This window comes from Aythya ferina (assembly GCF_964211825.1).
Source record: "Aythya ferina genome assembly, chromosome: 10".
Taxonomy (NCBI): domain Eukaryota; kingdom Metazoa; phylum Chordata; class Aves; order Anseriformes; family Anatidae; genus Aythya; species Aythya ferina.
The window spans coordinates 22,029,030-22,049,320 of record NC_140306.1 but is presented as its reverse complement, the minus strand read 5'-3'; the positions used below and the strand labels follow the sequence as shown (position 1 = coordinate 22,049,320).

Sequence of the window (20,291 nt, the reverse complement as noted above, 5' to 3'; positions counted from 1 at the left end):
CTCCTCAGTTTTCCAATTCTCCACATACATTTTATTACAATCACCTTTATCTTTAAAAGAACATAGCTCAAACTGGAAGAAAATATTAATTCAGACTCTTAATGCTCTGAGTGACATTAACACCTAGACATGATGTTATTTATATCTCCATCTGCATGGCTTTGGAAGTGGTTGATAATTTTCATGCTGCTCCATTGTACAGAGGACATGTAGCCTTTTGGGCAGAGTAAGCAGAAATGCTTCTGAGACCATGACTTTTTCCCATCCAGTCAAATGCCCAATAAACACATTTTAGCTGAGAAAAATGATAAGCAACTTCAAAGAGGTGCATATGGAATTTCAGAGACTTTCAACTGGTTAAATTTCCACTTAAAACCAAAAATACCAGGCTAACTGGCTAGCTGGATAAAAGGATCCTCCTTAAAGGTAATACATGAATAAGTAATACTAAATAAATAAATATATATATAATCCAGGTAAAAGACAAAGTGGAAGAGAAACAATTGTTTACAATAATCTCAGTTTGGTTTTGGCAATTACCAATCAGTACCATCTACTTAAAGGCATTGTGAAAAGCTATAATACTTTGACAGGAATAATGGGATAATATTAGTACTCTATCTTGAAAAAGATAAATGAAATGTTGTTATGAGACAGAAAAGTTTTCACAAAGAGAAATTACTGTGGAGACTTAATACCAGCACTCATATTTTCTTGAATCCACGAAAGTACTGCACTGAGGTCTGTGAATATTCCTGGTGATCCTCTTTCATAATATTTCTTCTTCTCATTATCTATCCAGCCACGAGCACATCCCATCCCCCAGGAGACCACACCAGCGAGAATCCACACACCGTGCTTACGTTGGCACAAAAGAGGGCCCCCTGAGTCTCCCTGTAAGAACCCCCAGAACCCATAGCTTAAAGTGCATGCACACCAACCACTGAGCAAGCCTCTAAGAATTTGAGTTGCCTTTTTTTAATCATACTAATAAACCTGCCACAAAACAAAATAGTAGTTTCCATAAAAAAAAAAAAAGGCAAAAAAAGAAAAAAAAAAAAAGACATAGTAGGTAGGATTTTGAAGATGGGGAGAGATTAATTCACTCTGAAGCGCACATCTGCTGTGCTCCAGCATGAAAAAGAGAGTGAAGAACTTTTTTTTTTTTTTTTTTTTTTACATGATAAGCAACAATCAATTTTATCTCACTTTCTTCCAAGGCAAAACTTTCTAACTTCCTCCATACTATGTTAGCTGCATTCACTAATCAATGTTTATCAAGTTTTCTAAAGTTAGAAAGCTCTATGCATTACTGCACTGGGATACACTGTGAAATTGCTGTCAGACACTTATCATGCAATTCACACAATAATTAAAATAGAATCATGCAATTAATAGCATTCCTCCATACAGAACTTTTCCAAGAATTCCCACATCAAAAGAAATACACTCCAAATATCACTATGTGCAGTGTATTTATTCATTTATGTGCACAGAGCCTTGAGCATCAGAGAAATACTTGTAAGTAGACAATGCCCTCTGTTCAGCTGACCTGACAGGCATCTTTTCCTCCATCTGGAAATCCAGCACACATTATAGTGTCACCTTGGATGGGCTTCTTTAAAGATGACAATGCTCTTGAACATTCCTTCCTATTCAGAATTGGTAGATTGACTTCATATAAAACTTGAGGGAGTACTCCATCTGAAACACAAAAAAACTGTTCATAAGAAATGTTGAGAGATGAACTTAATGTCACTGCTAATACACAAACAAAAACAATTGGAAACTTGCTCTGGGCCATTTTATGTTTACAAGCATATTTTGATAAACATCCAGTTTTGCATACATAGGCAATTTTACTTGAATAAACTTCAAAGTGTCTCCAACATGAAATACGGGTCCATGTACTCTAGTGATCCATCGAGGTAATTCACAGGTAGACATAAAAGCTGGCAAAGATCCCATTTTGAGATTACAGTTCTTATGACCACATTATCATTTCTTCTGGGCTATCTATAGCCTATGCAAAGAAGCTCTTAGCTTCAGAAATAAGCTAACACTGCATGTTGGGACAGACATAATTTTCAAGTAAATATCTGAAACCAAACAATATGGTAAGAGAATGTTTGCTCATCTGAAAATAACTACCTGCTACACAGATACAAAGTTGCTATACAAGTCCTTTCCCATTGGCAAGAGAAGGATGAGCAAAGGAAGTAAAGACTGACACAGCCAGTGTCAATAAAACTAGAATGTTTAAGAACAATTCCAGTGACTTACTCTCATTTAAACGTCCCCAGCCACAAGTAGTACAGATATATCCTGCTTCAAACTTCTCACCTGGATCAGGAAGACATGCTGGCAAAACTGATGAACCTGCCACACATGGACATGAAGTTTCTTGATAAATGTTTGAAAAAGCATTAACAAAAAAGTACTTTATTTTTTGTCTAGTTCTCTAATTATTTTTGTGGTGTCTGAAATATTAATTAGGTATTTGACAATTTATTCTTGCTTTTTCATCTTCACATTTTCCATATTTAACTATGGTCTTACTGAAGTTGAAGGCTCCATCTAGCTTCAGAAGGGCAATGTCGTAGTTCATCGGCCTTCTGGGGTCAAAGTTTGGGTGCTTAATGACATATTTAACAGGGAGTGTCTGCTCTCCATTCTCCCTGATCCTCAAATCATGCTCTCCTGCAGTGACATTCAAATACTCGAGTATGTTCCTGCAAAAGAGTAAAATAAAAATTCAACTACAGAATATTCAAAATGAAAGTAAAAATGTAGTTGTTTACAAACAGAGAAGTTATTACTACTGATACTTAATACCTTTCATCTTCAGATTTTAAAGCATTTACATTGACATCTACAGTCAATATGCATGCCCAACAGTAGAAATTGAGAAATAAAAGGACCGAGAGAAATACATTTTGCTACACCCCTGACTGTGCTTAAGTGGTTCGCTAAAGAACCAGCTCCTATTCTTGTGTTTAAAAATGTTTGATCACACTGAATTTTCAGAGAATGGAAAATTTAAGTATAGGGAAGTACAAAAAAAAGAAAAAAAAAAAAACAAAAAAAAACACTTCTTTAGCATTCCCTGTTTATGCCTTAAAACGTAGTGAATCCTGCTTTGGGATTCCTAGTACTGAATCAAAATGTACAGCAAGGAAACAAAAACAAACAAAAAAAAACCAATCATGATGAACTTGCTATTCTGCTTCAGATTTATTCACCAACTTGATGTATTACTTTTGTGTCAGAAGGCTTTGTGCTGATTCAGGTACTGCCAGTTCTTCTTTAGTTAGTTATAGCTAATTTAACCAAGATGTGGTCACATACTATTTCAGATCAAATGTAAAATTCTAAGTGATCCTTTAGTACAAAGATTCAGTATTAACTGCCAGGGAATTAGAATGTAGAATCTCAAAATCTCTTTGAAGCCACAACAGAATCAGGACTGAAACCTTGTGTTTTGTTTTTGTTTTTTAACTAAGGCTGAATGTCATTAATGTCATCAGCATGCAATAAGTAAGTACTGTGTCCATTCACCATTTAATTTCACCTCTGGTGCTAGATACTACTTCTGGAAAAAAAAAAATATTGCAATCACCTGATAATTATAATTAGGTTATATCCATAACAGATTTTTACCTACTCTTTACCTACTTGAAAGTCAGTCTTCATCTCACTTTGTATGGCTATTTTATTCTTAGTTTTGAAACGTTCAAAGGTTTTGTTTGTCTTTTTTTTTTTTCCCTCTCCCTTCTTGTTAAAAGATAGAAAATATTGGTGGAAGAGCAGTACCTGGAAATAATCTCCAAAGAAAGATGCCACAGCACACACAATGTTTTTCTGCACCTGCAAAATGCTCCTGAAATATCACATCCATACCTTTCTAAGATACAGTGAGCTGCTGTGACCACCCACTGAGCAGAAACAATGGTGCCTCCACAGAAATGCTTCTGCCTTCGTTTCAAGGAAACCTGTATCACATAAAGAAGACTTTGCAGATTCAGATAGCTAAGGTACATGCTGCACTTCAAGCAAAGATGCTTTCACAGTATTCCTACTTTCCTTGAGACTAAGAGATGTTAAACCTTGCTGTTTTCGTTGTCTATGACTTGATACCTCGATAAAAGCATCTTACATATAAAAAATGCCAATTCACTGACTTATTCAGCATGCTGTAAAAGCTACTGGCTAGTCAAGAATTTTTCCTTTGTAGGTCACTGGGAGCACCGCAGAGCCCTTGACATCTATTTCCATAACCTTTATTCAGTTTGTAAGCTTAAATCACCACAAGCATCATGAGGTACCCTATCTTCCAAAGTGCAAATCCATGATGCCTGACAATGTTTATGGGTTTTGGGGTAATCCTATTTCTAAGCAGTTTCACCCATGCATCTTTACATAGACTAATCTAAAGATGCTCTTTCAGAATTAATGATAAACAATATGCAAAGGTTTCTTAGAGAGCAGGACAGATTCATGTCCTCTCAGCCTGCTTTACCGCTTTTCATAAATGCAAGGTGGAGCTCAACAATATGTCATTAAGTGTCAGTAAGCACAAAGTATACCAGTCTTCTTTTGTCATTTCTATGAATATGAAGAAAGAAAGGACTTTGTTCTGAAGATAAAACAACATATGCTTGTGCAAACCTGCCATGGATGTGAGCCTTGTTTCACCTGGCTTCCCCCAACAATCCGAGTGAAAAGGTTAAGGTAACTCCATGGATTTGTCTCATGAACTTTCTGCCCACACTTAGGATCTGAGAAATAGAAGGGGAAAAAGAAGGAATGATTTATTTGGGGTTAATGTTTTTCTACTTTTTAGCAGATTGAAATTGGAAGGCATGGCCTGGCACAGAGGCACTAATGTACAATGTGTACATTTTGTACACAAATGTACAATTGTACACTAATGTACATTTGTGTACAATTACACAAATTAGTAAATCTTAATGAAGGAAATGGAACAATTACAATCATTAATTGTGCCAAAAAGAAGTGTGCTCTGGATTGTAAGATACAAGAATGTAAGAGAAGACTCACTGTATTTTGTTTGCAGCTCAAGGGTAACATGCTAAACCAGGACCTTCATTAACTCGCTGCTACTTTGAGAGTACTTAATTTTATTTACTTAGTTATAAATCGCATTTATTTAATTTTATTCATACTGAATCATTAAGGAATCTGACAAAAGCTGCATAAGAATAAAAACTTCTTTGCTTTTCACTGGGTATGAACAAAAGCTTTAGTATTTAGAAAACTCTTAAAGTTAGATGTGAAATTTTGATCCTACCTTTCTGAAGAACGAATGGTACAGCATGAAATTCTGTAATACAAACTATCCCCATCAGGAGTACTGGCAGCTTACCAGGGAGAACGTGCATCTTGGGGTGCTAAGTGATGAAATGAAAACAAGGAGAGTTTTTATAGAGAAAAAGAAGCCCAACTATTACACCGCAGAACAACTAATTGAAGTAGAAGTTACTCATTAATCCAGACATAGAGCACTTAACTGTACAAATATGTTTTCCAAATTTACCAGAGCATGATTCTTTTATAATTCAATACTGGCATTTGCTGTAAAATAGTAGCTGAAATCCCCCCAGAACTTTTTTTTTTTAAAAGCAAAATGACAGAACCAGAAGTTACCATTGCACACTCTTCTATCAACACTTACCCAGGCTAATTTGCACATAGAACACACCTGAATAAAATATCAGTTGCTATTTGCACTGACAATTTCTACATCTCTTGAACAGGCAATACTTTATACTTCCTGTATATTTTATATTTAGCCAGTTTCAAAGACCTCAGAAACATACCAAGAGATTATCACTTTGTTGACAGTATGCTGTGTTGTATGTGACAAAGATAGCTCCCTGCGTCAAAGCATCATTCTTCCAAAGAACTGGTGTTGTCAACCCATTTTTAAAAGCAATTAAGGAAGACAGGGCTCAGCTTTTTAAAAATAATTTCAGCTTTTTTGCAGTCAGGAGCACCAGTCACTTCGATGGCTAAGCTCCATTTTTAAAAACAATTTAAGTGTGAGTCTCTTAGAAGGATATTTGAATCCTAAATAAAGAACACAGCAGCTAAATTAAGAAATTTCACAAAACAGAAACCGTAAGTTAAATTACCCTGTGAATTCACCACTTAAAACTTTTATCTCATCATTTTTAGAAGGTACTGCCTTAGAAATGACTGAATGAAGTGGTAATTACAATCAAAATATTATCCAAACAATCTTAAATCCATATGAAAAATATAAGCACCAAGAAAGACATTAAAAACATCGAGAGAATCAGCAGAACTAACTCTAGATGACAGAAGCAATAAGTTTCACTTATGCCAGAAAGGGAAAAGGATATTCATACCTGGGAATAAATAAAAATTTATACAAGACAGGGAAAAGGATAGTTGTTGTTCCCCCCCCCCCCCCCCCCCCACGGCTTAACTGATTGAGATCCTCAGCTTTCCCTGTCTTTGAAAAAAATGATTCAATATTTTCACCTTAAACTATCCCACAAGAAACATAATTTTTACATGAGAGATGCATTAAACTTTGAAGACAGAGAGATACAAGGTGAACAATACATGCATGCTAATATGCATTTCAATTCTGAACAGTTTCATAGACATAACCTATTAAAAAAACTATTTTTTCAAGATGCCAACAGGAAAAAGCAAGATATATCTGCTTTTAACATAATTTACAACAGTAATGAAACAGCTTCTCTTTTTGTAGTTATCATCCGAACGGAGAAGACTTACATTTTTTGACTCTGCTCTGTCTCCCAAAGAAAACTATCTTATACCCAGCCCCAGTCTACTGTGTTCTATTATTTGACCAAAGATTTCACAATGCCTCCTACCCCCAAATCCTGCACCAATAAACATCCCAAAAATCGTTTATGTATTTATTCAGTTCTAGGTTTTCGTTGTTCTTCTCCTCTGTCAGTCAAATGAAGATTTTACCCTGACTGTGCAATTTCATAACGAGCAATTGAATACAAACCCTGTTATGGAAACTGTTGTTTCTTCTGTTATCAATATACAGAGCTTCTTAAGATCGCAGGTTTTTCTACTGGTTACACAGTGATCCCTAATTCTGCAACTTCTGAAACCTGCATCACCGACATCATTCCAAACAGACAGGATGAGCTATAATCAAAAACTTTGAAGGCTGCTTTCTATCATTAGTTCCTTTGTGACAAAACAAGAGTCCCAATCCCCCAAATCAGCTCTGTGTACTGTTGAGCTCTCTGGTTAACCATCACAATGCCATCTCTTGGAATGACACCATCCAACAGGATGATATTAAAAAAAAAAAAAAAAAAAAAATCTCAGCATTTTTAAGTGACACTGTGCAAACATTACCTGTCACATTACTGATGAGAAATAGAAACATCGAGCCCACTGGCAAACAGAGAAACAATCAGCTCATTTCAAATTCATGACAGCGAAGCAACACTTACTGTGCAGCAGCCAAAAAGGTCAGAAAGACAAAGCACAGAATGGCATGTTCTGTACAACCTGCCCTTCGTCTGGGATGACAAAACAGGAGTGCAGCCTTTCTCGTCTAACTATTCTTTGTTTTCCTCATTCACTACTGATTTATCTTTCTCCTTCTGAAGCTGTTACTGTGTGCACGGACAGAGGCACCAATGATTTTATCTACTTTTCTCACTGGCTAGCTGCTGATGCTCCTAAAACTTGTGGCTTTGGCAGGCAGCACCACCAGCATCATTCCTGAAAGAACAGGAAAGGTCAGATCTCAGACTTCATCTCCATCCACACATGTGCTCCAAATTCCAGTGCAGAGCTAGCTACATACCCCATTAGCATCCTGTATCTTCAAAGTAAGACCAGTCAAAGCCACTAAATCACCTGTTTTCCAAAATTACTTTGTGCTTAAAATCTATATTTGATCCCCATTTTAGCAGGTAGATCCAGTCCCTAGCCACAGAATAAGAGCACGAATCAATAACATTGTCTGTTCTGTCTCTTCTTTTGCTGTACGTTTGATTTACAAACATTTTATCCTCCATAGGATGCTTAATGCTGTAGAAACGTATATAGCTACTTCTTCCTATCAGGTTATTAAACAAAAAAAGTACAAATAAGTTTAAGACTGGAAGAAGGAAAATAATATAGATAACATTCATCATCAAAACCTTCCAGCATGGTTGCTCAGTTCTTCTGGTCTGGGGGGTGGTTGGGGCTGGTAGGAGAGAATGAATGCTGCTGTTCAGTTAAGGTCAGTGGACCACTGACACGACCAGACTGAAAAATGTAAATACATAAATTTCAGAAATTATTCTAGCCTGACTAGAAAAGTTGTTTCATGTTGTTCCATCCATCTAAGAAGAAAGGTGGAAAATAACAGTGACAACATGAAGTTTAAGAGAAGAGATAAGGAGTGAAGGATGGAGGATGAGGATGGTAACATAAGCAGCAATTGCTCAGCAATTGCTATAAATAGGAGATTTGTTGTTTTGTTTTGAAAACACTGGCTTGTGCTTTTAAGGGTCACCGATCATCTGAACTGTTTGCAAGGTCACTGCCTGAAAACTGGAAAACTTTTTTGATAAAATGAACAATTCTGTATTTTGAAAATATGGTTTAAATATTAAATATTAACTTTCATAAATGTTATCATTTGTGTATTACACTTATGAATCCAGTAGTTCTTAACTGAAAACAGAACCAAATATTTTAATTAAGGTTTAATAGGAAATAAATGTATTTCAACTTTCCAAACTCATTTTTCAGCAATTTTAGCCTACTGTAATTCCAATTACTTGATTCAAATCATGCTTCAGTCTGATGTAACAACAAAATCAAGTTTAACTTTCATTATTCCATTATTGCCTAACATCTTCCCAAAGTAAAAGTAATTTAGATACATATAAAAGACACCACATGTAACCAGCACAAAAAACAGTCACTTCATTTTTAATGAGCATAAAAACGAACCGCACACATGAATGGTTAACTTTTTGTTCACTTTTTTCAGACAAAACCTTCATCTTACTTCAGAGAGCAGTGTATTGAAAAGCTGGAGGAGTTCCCTCCTTGAAATCATCCATTCCTAGAGTCAAAAATATTCAATAATTCATCTACTCACAAACATATTTTCTCCTCTGCCTCTGCAAATTATGTTTCATCTCAGAGCAGAACCATGCTACTCTGCCATATTTTTATACCTTCAGCCGGGATTTACACGGCTGGGATTTGTGTACTTTTAGACCAGCAGAGATAATTCAATAAATTTGTTTGACCTCCTGCATACTACAAACCACAGAGTTTCACCTCAATATTCCCACATCAATCCTGCAGCTCCTAGTTCAGCTATTTTATGGTTTATGATTATAGCTAAGCTTGGCAAACATTGCTGAAAAGATCAACAAACTAAAATTTTGCTAAATAATGCTCATAATGCTATCAACTCATTTTCCAGAAAGATTTATACCCATGTTTTTTCAGTTAGAACATTTTTAGGAAGACAGATTTTGACTGAAAATTCAGCAAATAAATATTTATTAAAAATGACCAGAGATAAAAGTGTTCAGCAAGGACCATTCTGACCATTCTGAATCTATTAACAAAAACAGCGCTGATGATGGATTGCTACTCTACGAAGAACAAACTGTTAAAAACACACAAGGCAAATTCTTCACAAGTGATAAGTATGTTCCCTTTGTGCTTGTAGGTTCAGTTGCTTTAAACCAACCCAAGTTCAGGCTGCTACCAAAAAGACAGCTGTGCCAATCTTAAAAAAAAGCCACTCTTACTACTATTCGCCTTTCACTAGCCCCAGTTATGGTCAGGATGTGAGGAGAGCTGAATATTCTTTTTTTTAATGTAGCTGGATTTGATTTTATAGCTGGATTGGCTTCTTGATTAAATCTGTTACTCAAAAATTGAATGCTTGTGCCAACACAAAGGAGGAGGAATGAATGCATACATTAAACAGATCAGTTCATTCTTTTTGATTGCAACCTCTGCTTTTGATTGCAACCTCCATAATTAAGAATACCTAAACCAACCACGAAACTGAAGCCAGATTGGACTTTAGACATGATATTGTCCTGAAATCAGACTTAGAGTTTTCAGTTCTGTTCTAAGCTTTGCCACGACCTCCTATCCGGTTAGCAGATACATCGGAGATGAACATTCTGTGATATTTAACTCTCAACTACCACACTCTGGGAACTAAAAAGTTCTTTTTCTTAGAGCATGAAGATCCCTGAAAGGACAAAGCATCCTAATGCAGCATAAAAAAAGTTAAAGGGCACGGTCACCCTATATCTCCATAGCTTCAACAGGATAGTTGTTACCACCCCTGCACAGCTTACACCCACACCTCATCCTCCCAAACATTAGTCAGCCCAATATAACAAATTACCTTAGATACAGACTACTTTCTAAGACTTTGTGTTCATCATTTCCTCCCCCATTACCACTGTGCTCCCATTAGAGCACGACTGAAAGGGCCAGTGTTCTTGCTTCACAGAGAGACATTTAGTTATGTTTTATTGCTTCTAATTAACTAAGGCAAGGACTCAGAGGGAGCAGTAAAACAAGTAAGGTTGGCTTTTGACAGTGTTTTTACTTTAACTTGCTACACCCTTCTAAATTCTTAAGTTGACCCGTCAAGGCACAAAACAAACACAATAGAAAGAATGTTCAAAAGACTACTTGGTAGAATAAAAACCCTCAGAAGTGACCCAAAACTTTATTTCCCGGGAACATTTAGTCTTCGTTTCAAACTTCTGGATACACATTAAAATCTATTTGAGTTTCCTGTGCAAAGAAAAAGTGAAACTTCAAAAGAAAATGCATTAAGCTCTTTTTCATTATGCAACGCAAAGCGGAATAGTTGCTATACTAGCCAAAAGTGACTGAAAACCATAAGAAACAACACCTGCTAGCATTTTCCCACTTTTCACAGTAGCTCTGTTATTTCTGCTCTCATAACTCAGCAGTATATGAGTATTATAGATGTATGCTCAGTTACTTGTATCTGTAATGGATAATGCCGTGAAATACTTCTTCCCTCTGTAACTAAGCCTTCTAACTGATGATGATTTTATCATTCAGAGTAAACAAGATCAAAACCAATCAAGATGAATGATGCCAACAAATGCAAAAACACTGCAGACTATAAAAAGCATGACATGTTAAGAAAGAGGCCAAAGCTTTCCTTGGATAAAGTCCAGCCTTAGACCTAGAGCATGACTGATTAATTGGTAAAGGACAAATGAAGAAAGAGAAAGGGAACAAAATTTGGCTTAGCTTAAGTATTTGGCCAGAGTATCTCAAAATGCTTCATAAGAAAAGATCAATACTACACTTTTTTAGCTAAGGGAAGACTGCCATATGTACTAAGGAAATCAGTGCTGGTCAGAAGTACCCTAGTTGCTTAGCTCTCAGACATATAGCATCCCCTCAGAAATGTATTGTTACTAATGAAATACATAGTCCAAGAACAGTGGAAGCTCCTCAGTAAACATAAAACAAATGTAGGAACACTAAAGCATTAGTTTCATGCAACTTTACTACCATATGCTGAGCTAACATACTAGCTTTTACTGTTTTTTGCTTGTTTGTTTTCCTCCTCTGCAGGCACATAGAATTTATACTTAGCACCCTTTCTCATCCAGAAGAACAAAGCCTGAAACGCAATGAACCCGAGCTCATGAGGCCTTGTACCACAGTTATTATGAGCACAAAGGGCATAGGGCATGTCCCCACTCAGCAGGCATCTCAACTACAAGAGATAAATGATTGACACTGAAGAAACAGGCCCTCCATTCCCACCAGCTGTCTCAGTCTGCAGTTTTGCACACATACAACAGAGCGAGGCCTAGAAGGAGAACATCTCTCATTAAATTGCACATCTCTTATTAAATTGATGCATGACAGACACATCATCCAAAATAAAGCCAACAAATAACTTGATTTTCAGAGAACATAGTGAATGCACATTCTAGTGTCTGATTTTAACACTCGGGAAAAGGAGTTACAGCACTACAGTGCTAAGAAATATGCTCAAAATACATGATTGTTCCATCTCAGTCAAACAGCAATTAGATAAGTTCTTTCATATTTTTTCAGAAACATACTAAATATAAATGTCTAGCACATTAGCGTGGATATCCTGCCAGTGTGATGTCTGTACTTCACATCACATCAACACAAGGACATAAAAGGACCACACTCTATGATGCCGTTAAGTCCAATATACTAAGTCTAAAACTCAGTATCATTGTGCAGCTGATTTCATTGAGGGTATCACTGCTTTACCAGTGCAGAGGCGAAACCAAGTCCAAATGATATGGTATTAGAGATGAAAGACTTGTCAAAGTAGCTCAAAATTCCAGGAGCAAGACATCCTGAAGTAATCCCTGTTTTTGCTCCTGAGCAGTTGATGAGCAGATGATGAGACAGCTTCTGCTATTGCATAAAAGTAGCACATAACCACAGTCTTGACCATACGGGGTCTCTGTGGCTTAATAGCTTATTTTCAGGACCCAGTATGCAATACAGTCAGCATAGGAAGAAGCAGAAAGCAGGGTGACAGCCTGCAGGTACTGGTTTAGATTAAGAGGTCCAGCATGAAAAGAAGAGAAAGGCAAAAGAAACATGCCCAGAAAACTTTTTGTGCAGAACGGCAGATTTTTAAACTTTAGGGGTAGTTTTCAGACTGAAATCAGAGCAGGATGGTAGTTGTTTTTTTATTTATTTATTTTGTTGTTGTTTTGTTGGGGGGAGAGTACAGTAGGTGTGTTGTGGGTTTTTCTTCTTTTTTTTTTTTTCTTGGTGAAAGATGGCAGAAGTTACAGTCCCTACATTTAAATAGGGAAACAGAGGCAGAAAAGCCAGAGAAGAAATCTTTAACAGAGCCAGTAGACAGTTCTGTTTTTATCTCACACTATCACAGTAACACAGGAATACAGGAAGTACAAGGAAGGTCAGTCCAAGCCCAAAGAGCACGTAATTTAGTAGAGATGTGAAAAGCTAATAAGAACAATGATAAGAGAAAATATATTTTTTTTATTTATAATTAAAGCACAGCCCCTTTCAGAAGCATCTGCACTCCTATTTATTGTTCTAGCTTCCACACGTTAATACATATACAGTAATCTCCATTGAAATTAAAGTAGGAATTGGTGTCTTCTGGCTTCAGCTCTGCCATAAGGTGGCAGAGCAACACCATTTCTGTCACAGGTGTAGTTGAGCTACATCTGACAGTCTGATAGTTGCTGCAATGAAAATATCCGTAGAAAAAAGTTTTTCCTCCTGTACTGCTATTGGTTGTGTAAGACAAACCTCATTTAAATCCAGTGAAATATCTAAAGTCACATCAGACCGATCAAAAGTCTTGTTCATAATCCTCTTATCAGACTTTCAAAGAGTCAGTTCTAAACCGTTTCCATGACAGCAGAGAGAACTTGAAGAAAACCAAGAAGCCTAAAATGCTATCTAATCAAAAGGAAAATTAATAGAAATAACAGCGAAACAATCAACACAGCTCTCCCTACATGATTTTTGTATGGCTTTGCTAGTTTGTATCTTACCCATGCTGACTGCAAGTGACAATCATTTCTGAATTGTTTCTCCCTTTGACAAATCTTAGCAGGATTCATCCTAGTACACATGGATAACCTAGCATGTGGTTATACACTGATACAGCATTGTCCAAGTCTCCTGGAATTGTTTAAATTTTAGCTAGCTTAAAATTTCCTAACTAGATTAGCATGCTTACTTTCCCACTTCTGTAACTACCCCTCTGCCTCCAAGAGGCAAAGAAGGGGCAAGCTGCTTCTGCCACTACAACCACCTGCAGTACTTTCTGCCATAGGACACTCACTGCTTAGGTATTATCAACCAGCAATGGAACTACTAGTTCTCCCTTTTAGTGAAATAGGCTGTGCATGCTGTGCTGCAGTACATACCACACAGGAGGATTAAAGAGGAGAAGTACAAAAGCCTTCTAATGAAGTCAAGGAGACAGATTCCCTGTCTCTGCAGTAGTAGATGTAGCTATGAGTACAAAAAAAAAAAAAAAAAAAAAAAGGAAAAAAAAAAAAAAGGAAATTAGAAGTCTGTCTTACAAGATATTAAGCATTTTCAGAATTCTGAATATGTAAACACAACAACTGAGGTCTTTGCAAAAAGAATTGTGGAGAGATGAGGCAAGGAGAACCAGCAGCAAGAACTGGTATCTGGGATGAAGTCCAGGTCCCTGCTTTTAAAACAGGCAGAGCTGAGACTTCAGGTCTGTTACACACTGGGTAAATGTCTTCTCACCTTGCCAGAAGGATTCGAGATTTAAGACCATGAAGAGTTAATAATTCAACTAGTGTCTAGCATTTTCATTGTTACAGGCAGTAAAGAATCATGCAAGAAACTACTGGTTACTATTTCCAAGGAGCGTAAATAGAAGAGCAATAATCCAGAAGGCTGGACAACAGAAACTGTATGTACTGCACATAAAGTTAGTCACATAAAACTTAACAATTAAAAAATAGCACATTACGCATCTGGAAAGGTCAAAAAGTCATTTTTAAGTATACAACATTTCACATTAAAAAATTATATATATATGTTTTACCTTACAGAAGGCTGACTATGCACAAGAAATCACATCAGTATTTTTCTGGTGAACTACATCTCCACAGCCAGTCAAACTAAGGACGTTGAAACACTGAACTGATAAAGGACTACATAAGAGAAGTCATTAGCAGTCTATTTATTAGGACAGTTGAGAAGCTCTACAAAACCCAAAATCCATTAAACAAATGTGAATGCCAGCTAACACAATATAAATTCTAACAGAAAAAAAAATGCTGTCATATCAAAACAGCTACGCTTGCCAAAAGGCCTGCATTTGAGGACAAATACTTTAATTATTTGCAGTGAAGTGGAGGAAGCAAACAGTCTTTCTGGAAGCAACTCTTTACAAGCCAGCATGGAGGTGCGTGTCTATTACATGGAAAAGATAAAGAGGCAGATCAGCAAGGAGTTCACTATGGGTCAGTTCAGCCAAGTGGCTATTCAGAAGAACATCTCAGTCTTTTTCTGTTCTCTCCTCATAGATAAACAACACTCGTTTATGCTTCTGCCTTACCTGAAAGCCTGCGTCCATCTCTAAACCAATTTCCCATGGAACCTTATGAAACTGCTGATGAAGACAGTAAGCAAAAGCTTCTAAAAGTGATTGAGAAGATGCAGCTGTGAACAACCTTGAAGATCAAGGAATGAGAAGCAAAATGTGCAGAAAGACTAACAACAGATACTTTCAGTTAGAAGCAGTAGCAGCCCATTCTTTCACCAGGACTGGGGTCCCAGGTGGGCTTCTTGTTCCATATCAGAGCCCCAGGCAGTTAATTACGTGCAATGCCTGTGTCTTTTTACAAAAACAGATATTAAGTACCTGTTCTAAACTCTCCCACCTGGGTTTCTAAGGCAATCTGTCATAACATAGAAGCCATCCAATGCTTTCATTGGTGGGAAGAAGAACTAACAGATAGATGTCCTGAAAGAGATTTCATGCTTTAAATATTATAATCAAGATGCAAGTCATCATCCTCACTTGTGTTTTAACAGGTCTTGGAGCAAAACATTCAAATGCAAAAACATTCATGGGTGGAAACACCACCTCAGGAGTTAGAAAGGGTATTACTTTAAGTATACTGTGACACTGTATTGACACTGGCTTTCCACTTTGCATGGCTATTCTAGGTGTTGTTTTTGTTTGTTTGTTTGTTTTGTGTTTGTTTTTTTCTGCTCTCCCCACCACAGGTGGCTGAAAGAGATGGCCTTTTCAGGCAAGCTATCTTACCATGGCATTGCATATTCAGCTTCATATCCAGTTTACTCTAAGAGATGTAAGACATAAAAAGGTTAATTACTAAATCTGGATGCCAAGTACCTGTGAAGCTACCATGAGTGAAGGGAGCATCTGTTTCAGATTCCCCATTCAACTTAATTGCCAGCTAAAGTGATCACTGCTGACACACAGGGTAATAACTTCTGACGTTTCCACAAAAGACAAACAAGAAGCACAAAATCCGAGTCTATAACAGAATGATTAAAATGACAAGATTACACTTAATTCTAGAAGAACAAAAAATGTCAAGGACTGATTTCCACACCACCCCCCAATACTTACTTTCTGGTGTTGGGTTTGAAAGGAAAAAAACTAACAAAGTAACAGTAAAGTTCTAGTTGAAAATAAAGTTATTTGATAGGTAGTGGCACCATGTTTAAAGAGAAAAGCACCAACTGCTTCCATGTTTTGCAGCTCTGAATTCTTCCAGTATTTCTCTTCTATGAAGTTGGTTTAATGATCTAAAAACAGTTCAATTTAGACATAGCTAGTTAGTATTTCCTACTAGTGGTTTAACTCTCTCTCCATTCTAATAGTGGAGACTGATCCAAAAGTGTTATCACTTAGCATTTGTAAAAGACAAGTGTTCTTTGCCTCTCTCTAACCAAAGATTTTTATAAAGAAAGCCTTTGCGGAATACTGTTGGAAAGAATATAAAATATTTTCAGCAGCCTACTATTCTAATTTCAAGTAATTTCATACTCTTTGAATATGTATATATAGATGCTAAGCACCTATTGGTTCTGAAATGCAGAAACTACATGGCACATGAAACAGCAATAAAGTAACTAATTCATCCAGAAACTGACTTACTAGCTTAAGAGCAACACATTCCTGTTAAAAATGAATAGGCTTGGTTTTAAATTGAAGTCAAAGAGTGGAAGTTACATTGCATGTTTTTCTTTCAAAATAAAATATTTAACAGGAAAAACACAGGTGTGACTGATAAAGAAAGATTAATTGTAGCTTAAAACCACACACATGGATTGAAAAGTAGAGGGATCTGCTCTGCTAAGTGGCCATGCAAGTGTATAATTTAGACTGATATTTGTTATCACAGAGGAACTAGAAGTCTTTCATTTGTTTCCAGAAGTCAGAATTTAATATTCTTTCCTAAAGTAACAAACTGGCCAATTTCCCAATGTGTTCAGTGCCTGGAATTAATGAAGTGTTTACCATCAAAAGCATACAATTTTTTAATCTCAATAAGCCTAGCACTATGGCTAGGGTCAGTCAACTGAGTGGGTGGCAAGAGCATAGGTAGAACTTGAGTGGAGGAAGAAACCCGAGAAGCCGAAAAAAGCACCCCCTCAGAAATGGGAGAATAAAAATCCAAACACAGAAGCAACCTACAGGATTGTCATTTGTACAGTATGATATAGAGATGAGTGATGATTGTGAGTCCTAAGCTATCTGTTGTTAAATAACAGATACAGAATTACAGACAAGTGCTCTGACAACAAACAAACAATGTAGTGAGAAATTATTTTATGAGTCCTCCAACACAGCATTAGAAGAGAGGTCTTTCACTTGCAGTTTTGGAAAACATCACATTAACAGTCAGAATAGCATATGTTGTTGATTCACAGTTTACTCTGTGAAGGCTCATCAGATTCAGGAGGATTGTGCTGTTCTGGCCTATATTAGACTTGAATCCTTTTCCTAGTTACTATGCACAAAACTCTGAAAGTATGTGCTGTGTGATTTATGCAACAAAAAGCATCTTGCTGATGAAAATTGGGAGGGCCTGTGTGAAATTGAAAAGGTAAGATGGATTTGACAGATACAGGCAAAGAAAAAGCTAGACTAACAGCTGAATAATTATACTTACTTATTAATTTACAATTTAAAAACTGTGTTGAACAAGATGTCCTTGAGGGAACATGAAGCAAGGAAGTGTACAGTACAGCAAATGGATCTGGAAGTGTCCATTCTTCCTGCTAAGGACTTGCAATAGATAACAAGATGTCTTGTTCTAGCCTACGCAATTTGTTCAAGATCTGTTAGCTCCTTGAAGTATATGATATATTTTTAAGCCCATTTGAAAAGATATTGCATAGGAGTGGTTAATGTGTGTTTGAGGAACACACTGCTGCCTTTTATGTCATGTAAATAAACTTGCAAAAAAGTTTCTATACCATAAATTGCAAAAAAGATCTCAGCTTCCACAGACTCCGCAGGTTTCCATGCACTGTAAGCAATATTGTAAACTGGCATCTCCTTAGCTGCTGTCCCTTAACTTGGAATGACTACTGTCCTATGAGAGTATATTAAGTGAGAACCTACCTAATGACAGACTTACTCAGACTAAGAGTTAACTTCTGCTCCCTGATTTATCTTCTTGGACAAGAAGCTTTATATACAATGCAAATTACAATCCACATAACAACAGTGTCGATACAGCCACGCCACATACCTATTAAAATGAGAACAAATACTGACAGTTGAATGATGGGAACAGTCTTGATACTATTTCCTTCCACTTCCAAAGGATATATTTCTCTCCACCCTGCAATATGACTGCTTTTGAGAAGACCCTGATTATTTTAAGCATTTGCCTTATGATTCTGAATCTTACTAAGAAAATAGCTATAATAGAGGAAATCATGCCTCCTAACTTCGGATTCTTGAATTCCACCTTAGTTATGTGTCTAAAACAGTAACTATTTGTGTCTCTAGACATCCAGTTCTGAGATAATTTCATCAGAAATGAAGGAACAGATGAAATATGGAACTTCATAAGTATAAAAATTTTCAGGTACATGACACTGTCTTGAATCTGGATTAAGGCTAACATGCTACTTAAAGTTAATAGTGGCTAAGCATTAAATAATTTGCACTGAAGTGCAATTAGTAAATCAGACTTCTGTCAACAAAAAACAGGAGTACAACTACTTTCTGACCCTTCTGGTAAGAGGCCAAACTGCTGTTTCTACAGTACAGATAGAACTGTCCCATATGTCCTTTGTATGCCATACTTTATGAGCCAAGAGCAGTTGAATATTTAATCCTTTTCCTACATCCATAAAAGGTTAATCAAGCAGTGGTTTTTAACTTTTCACTTCCTCAAAGAACCTTATGGAAATTTGATAATGACTTAGGATAAAAGTTCATGCTTTAATTTTCCTTGTGTCCATAGAAAAAACAATCAATAGGTCTTGCTTCTACACCAGGATGTTATCTTTTTGTTTGTTTGTTTGTTTGTAACTACAGAATTACCATCCTGAAAAAAATAAAAATCAATTAGAATGAAATTAAAAGCTTCTGGTAATAATTGCTACACCTGCAATTAATGAATATAGCTGAATTAAGAGCACACACGTACAGAATAAAAGCCATTCAAAGCTGTCACTGTTCAATATTCCAGACAAATCTATTGTATAATCACTATCACCAATTGTATAACTAGTATTAGTAAGTCATAGTGGTTGCAAAGCAAAGAAAGCCAAAGTATGTATCAACTATGCACTGAAGCTCCAGTATAGCATTAGAGAAGACAACAAATATCTAAAAAGCAGCACAGGGTTACATGTAGTTCAGCTGGTTTCCCTTGGTCCACCATACGGGTGATCTTATCATAAAAGGAAATCAGATTAGTTAGGCAGGACCTACCCTTCACAAACCCATGCTGGCTGGGACCAATGACTGCTTTGTCCCCCAGGTGCGCCTCAATAAGTTCAAGAACCAACTTCTCCATGATTTTACCAGGCACTGACGTGAGACTGACAGGCCTGTAATTGCTAGGGTCTTCTTTCTGACCCTTCTTGAAAATCGGCACAACATTTGCCAGCTTCCAGTCTACCGGGACCTCTCCAAATTCCCAGGATCGTTGAAAAATAATTGAAAGAGGTTCCGCGATGACGTCCGCCAGCTCTTTCAGCACCCAGGGATGAATCCCATCCAGACCCATGGACTTGTAGGGATCCCGGTGGAGTAGCAAATCCCGCACATGTTCAGGGTTGGTTGGGAGTTTGTCATCCCCACCGTCCCGGTTCTCCAGCTCAGGGCACCCTGGGTCCCGAAGCCCATCATCAGCATTGAAGACAGAGGCAAAGAAGGCGTTAAGCGTCTCTGCTTTGCCTATGTCATCGTCTGTGAGGAGACCTTCCCTATCAAGGAGCGGCCCTATGTATTCTTTAGTTCTCCTTTTTCCATTTACATATCTAAAAAAACCCTTTTTATTTTCTCTCACAGAGACAGCCAGCTTCAACTCTAGCTGTGCTTTGGCCACACGAACTTTCTCCCTACAAACACGAACAGCATCCCTGTATTCTTTCCATGACACCTGGCCCTCCTTCCAGTAGCGAAACACTCTCTGTTTCTGCCTAATCTCCATTAGAACGTTCCTGGTCAGCCACACCAGCCTCCTGCCCCG

The 20,291-nt window shown here is 37.1% G+C and overlaps 1 protein-coding gene across 8 annotated transcripts in view; it reads right to left on the bottom strand.

Annotated features, from left to right (window-relative positions):
* OVCH2 (ovochymase 2) overlaps positions 1-20,291 on the bottom strand; it is a 53,078-nt gene that overhangs the window by 9,638 nt on the left and 23,149 nt on the right. For 2 of the 8 annotated variants that reach the window (XM_084530434.1, XM_084530439.1), the window contains 7 exons: positions 5,312-5,411; positions 4,669-4,778; positions 3,901-3,992; positions 2,560-2,732; positions 2,284-2,379; positions 1,553-1,704; positions 699-894 (listed from right to left, as the gene is read on the bottom strand). In XM_084530434.1, the coding sequence (XP_084386560.1) occupies positions 699-894; positions 1,553-1,704; positions 2,284-2,379; positions 2,560-2,732; positions 3,901-3,992; positions 4,669-4,778; positions 5,312-5,402 (910 nt within the window). In that variant the 5' untranslated portion in view covers positions 5,403-5,411. Of the gene's footprint in view, positions 1-698; positions 895-1,552; positions 1,705-2,283; positions 2,380-2,559; positions 2,733-3,900; positions 3,993-4,668; positions 4,779-5,311; positions 5,412-5,840; positions 5,956-6,789; positions 6,803-7,493; positions 7,685-15,154; positions 15,417-16,729; positions 16,803-20,291 lie in introns of those variants that run through there. The other 6 variants (XM_084530433.1, XM_084530437.1, XM_084530440.1 and 3 more) reach the window with 6 other exon arrangements.